This window comes from Corapipo altera, unplaced genomic scaffold (assembly GCF_003945725.1).
Source record: "Corapipo altera isolate COAL_440 unplaced genomic scaffold, ASM394572v1 308, whole genome shotgun sequence".
Lineage (NCBI taxonomy): Eukaryota > Metazoa > Chordata > Aves > Passeriformes > Pipridae > Corapipo > Corapipo altera.
Genome location: NW_020884925.1, coordinates 5,497,775 through 5,501,460, shown reverse-complemented (window position 1 = coordinate 5,501,460; position 3,686 = coordinate 5,497,775). Strand labels below are relative to the sequence as shown.

The 3,686-nt window shown below is 40.5% G+C and overlaps 1 protein-coding gene across 1 annotated transcript in view; it reads right to left on the bottom strand.

Moving 5' to 3' along the window:
• The window catches only part of TRPM1 (transient receptor potential cation channel subfamily M member 1), a 94,461-nt gene that overhangs the window by 11,440 nt on the left and 79,335 nt on the right, over window positions 1-3,686 (bottom strand). The window contains exons 23-25 of the mRNA XM_027657835.1: window positions 3,471-3,602; window positions 2,077-2,205; window positions 581-832 (exon numbers count right to left, since the gene is read on the bottom strand). Coding sequence (XP_027513636.1) covers window positions 581-832; window positions 2,077-2,205; window positions 3,471-3,602 — 513 coding nt within the window. The remainder of the gene's footprint in view (window positions 1-580; window positions 833-2,076; window positions 2,206-3,470; window positions 3,603-3,686) is intronic.

Genomic DNA, 3,686 nt, shown 5'->3' with positions numbered 1-3,686 from the left:
CTGCATGGACAGAGCACAGGAGGCTCTGGTCAGCCCCAGGTGGCACAGCAGCACCAGCAGGGTTGTGTGCCAGCAACATGGAACAAGGGAGCACCAGGAGAGAATCTCCCTCACAGTGACTTTCTACTGCTCGTGAATTAAGCATACATAAAAATGCAGAAAAACCCAGTTGTTTAAAGTAATAAGAATTATATTTATTATTTTAATATTAATATTAATAATTATTATTTTATTATTATACTTAAAATGCTAAAGTCTTTGCTATCCCTTTCTCCTTGGTATCAAGTGCACTATGCTGTGCTCTCAGCACAGACCTCTTCTGTGGATGTGCAGCAACTATTAGATCATCTCTTCATCATCTCCTGCCCACAGCTGATGGTTTTGTGGGTGATCCTGGTGTATCTGCAGTCTATTATTGCAAGACTTACTATATCTTGAGTGTGTGTGAAATTCACAGGGCAGCTTTTCACAGGCTTTATTCAGAGTCCTACTCGATGGAAAACCTCCTTCTAAATCAGAAAGGAATTTAGTTTCCCATGAAGTTCTGAAAGACATAATTTATAGCAATTCAGGCACTAACCATCTTTCCAATCATCATGACGTAAGGTCCCAGATATTTGTTCACACCAAAGATATCTAGTACTCTAATGTACCAGAAAATGATATCTACGCAGTAAATCACTCTTCCATAACCCATGTAAGGCTGGTTCTGTAGGCGAAGAATTGCTCCTATAATAAATACTGAAATAGCCACCAGGTCAGTAATATTCCAGTATTCCTGGAGCCAAACTTTGACTTTTTGGCTCAGCTTGCCTGGCTCTGACATCAGAATCTGAAATAAAAAACAAACAAACAAAAAACCATTAAAAAATCATTTAACAAAGAAATCATTAGAAAAAACTCCAACTTAACATTTTTGAAGTAATGTTCATGAAAAAGACCAATCTCGTCATGTGCAACAGGTGTCTGAGGCCTCCTCTATTGTCAAAAAATTTTATTTCAGGCAAGAATACTTTTAGTTACTGGCAGGCAAGATTTCCTTTTCATAGAATCATGAAATGATTTGTATTGGAAGGGATGTATGAAGAGCATCTACTCCAAGCACCCTGCCATCAGCAGGGACACCTCCCACTATCCCAGATTGCTCCAATCCCCATCTAACCTGGCCTTGGACACTTCCAGGGATGGGGCATCCCCAGCTTCTCAGGAAAACCTGTGCCAAGGCTTCACCACCCTCATTATAAACAATTTCTTCTTTATGCCCAATTGAAATCTACTTTCTTTCAGTTCAAAATTGCTGCCCCTCGTCCTGTCTCTACAGGCCTTTGTAAACAGTCTCTCTCTGTTTTCCTTACAAGTCCCTCTCAGCCTGTTTCCACAGCAGAGCTGTTCCAGTCCTCTGATCATTTTCCTGGCCCTCCTCTGAACCCCCTTTTCATATTTGTTTCTATTTTGACTTTATTGATTAAAACCTTTTTTGCTGTAGGTTTTAATCAATAACATCTAAACCAGGAGATCTGGCTGACTGTCTTGGCATTCATATTTGTCTCCAAATACAGTTGGTATGAGACGTGGGGATTGTGAATTGGAGAAGGACAGGCCAAGTGCAAACCACACCACAGCATGTGAGCACTGCAGAAGCTTTTATGCTTTCTTCACACAAAAGTAAGGGGTGAGTCAGAGAGCACTGGCCAATTGCCCCAAACACCTCTCTGCTGCAGCTCTCATCCAGGATCCCACCAGTAATAACAGACAGGACCTACTGGGATTCCTTCATGGGTTATGGCCCTGCCTCTCCTCAGAAATGCAGAGCAGAGTGACAACATTACTTTTCACTCCTGAATGCAGGGCACTTCTGCCTGAGCTCTTTGCCCAGTAAGAGAAGGGTTTAATGCATGGAAATGGGTATAGATGGGTCATAACTCTGCAGCGATAGGGCAATTTGGGACTGTGAAAATGAGAATCTTCTCTCTCATATTTGGCTTCTCAACCCTGAGCACAAGTCCATCCATTACCAACCTCTAAGAGGGAGCTTCATTGTAAGGGTTGTGAGATGTTGGTATGGTCAGACTTTACCTCTCTTACTTTCTCCAAAGCCAAGGTCACAATGTAGGAGATGACAATCCATTCCTGGACTGATGGCCACCGTTCCATCCGCACCAAGATGATATAATTAAATAACATCAAGTAACCAAGGTATGATATCTACCAAAAAAAAAATTCCTTTATGGATTTTAGGTGACAGATCCCAGTTCTCCCACAGTTAGGCAGTATTCAAAGCCCCCTGCATTCATTTCCCTACTAATTTTGCTAATTGTGACCTTCACACATGTATGAACCCATATGTTGAGGCTCTGTGTGAAATATTCAGCTGCTAAAGACCTTTCCATGCACAGGAAGAAATGTTTTCTTCTCTGAAGGAAGCAGTCCTCCTGCAATGCCCCTCCATAGCTGCCAGGCACACTGGCACAGGCCACAGGCCTCCAGCAGCTAAAGGAACCGCAGATGCTGTGGAACATATGATCCAGACAGTTGAATTATCTCATTTGTTGAAAGAAGAAAAACAGCAATTCTAAAGCCCTCTAAATCAGGCCATTTGTGCATGAGGCTTTTTTAACCTATGAAAAAGTAATTTCTTTACACTGTGAAATCATGTTGAATACTTTTCTTTGAAATTAAATAGTAATTTTTTCTTTTAGATCATTAATACAGGCAGCAGAAAGGGATCAGTGCAGAGTTTTGTGATTACAAGGTGCTAAAACTAAAAGCCTACATATTATTGTGACCTACGAGGTATCCAGCATCCTAACTTTGAATAAAAAAGAAACCAGTATCTAGGGCACAGAAAAAATGAATAAGCAGTAGTATTTATACATTTTCTGTTTTATTATAACTGAGTTTGGCACCAGATAATTCTTGAGGCACTTAATAGAAAATTAGATGCTTGTCAAACATTATTTTCATTTAGATTGATTTTAATTATTTAAATGAAAGTACTTATTAAGTCTTAGCAGACTGGGATTTGTGCTTCCATCTGCGCTGCACTCAGGTGAGCAGCAGAGCAAATGGCAAGCACTGTCACCGTGGGATCTCTTCTTGGCTCCTAAAGTGTATCTCAATGCAGAACAGGAACCAGGACCTTTTGGAAAGCAAAAGAATCCAGCCTAGTTTGGATGGAGTGACTGCACTGTGGAGCTTGCACTGAGGTTGGGGTATGATCAGTCACACAGAGCCTCCTTTGAAGCATGTAGGAGCTTCAGAGACTGACAGCATAAACTTCAGTTATTCATTTTGTTTCACTGTCTGTGCCTTTTTCTCTGAATAAAGGGAGTGCTTTACTCATCAGATCCCATGGAAGTTAGTACTGTATTTATTTATTTATTACTTGGTTCTTATTTTTACATTGAAATCCTTTCGGTTTCACAGGTGTGAGAGAAATGATCACTATCCATTTAATCATCATGACTTACTGTGTAGAACCAAAATTTGACAATAGGTGCATTATAGAATTCATAGATCTTTGTTCCAATTGGAAGGCTCTTTTGTTTTTTCTTTCCATTCTCTTCATCACCTTTTCGGGAGCCTGTATCTGCATTTGCATCCTGGAAGACCAAGGTTGTCAGATTTCATCAATATACAGTTGTAAAAATAGAAGCTTTTCCTCAACTACAGCCCCAGCCAACTGA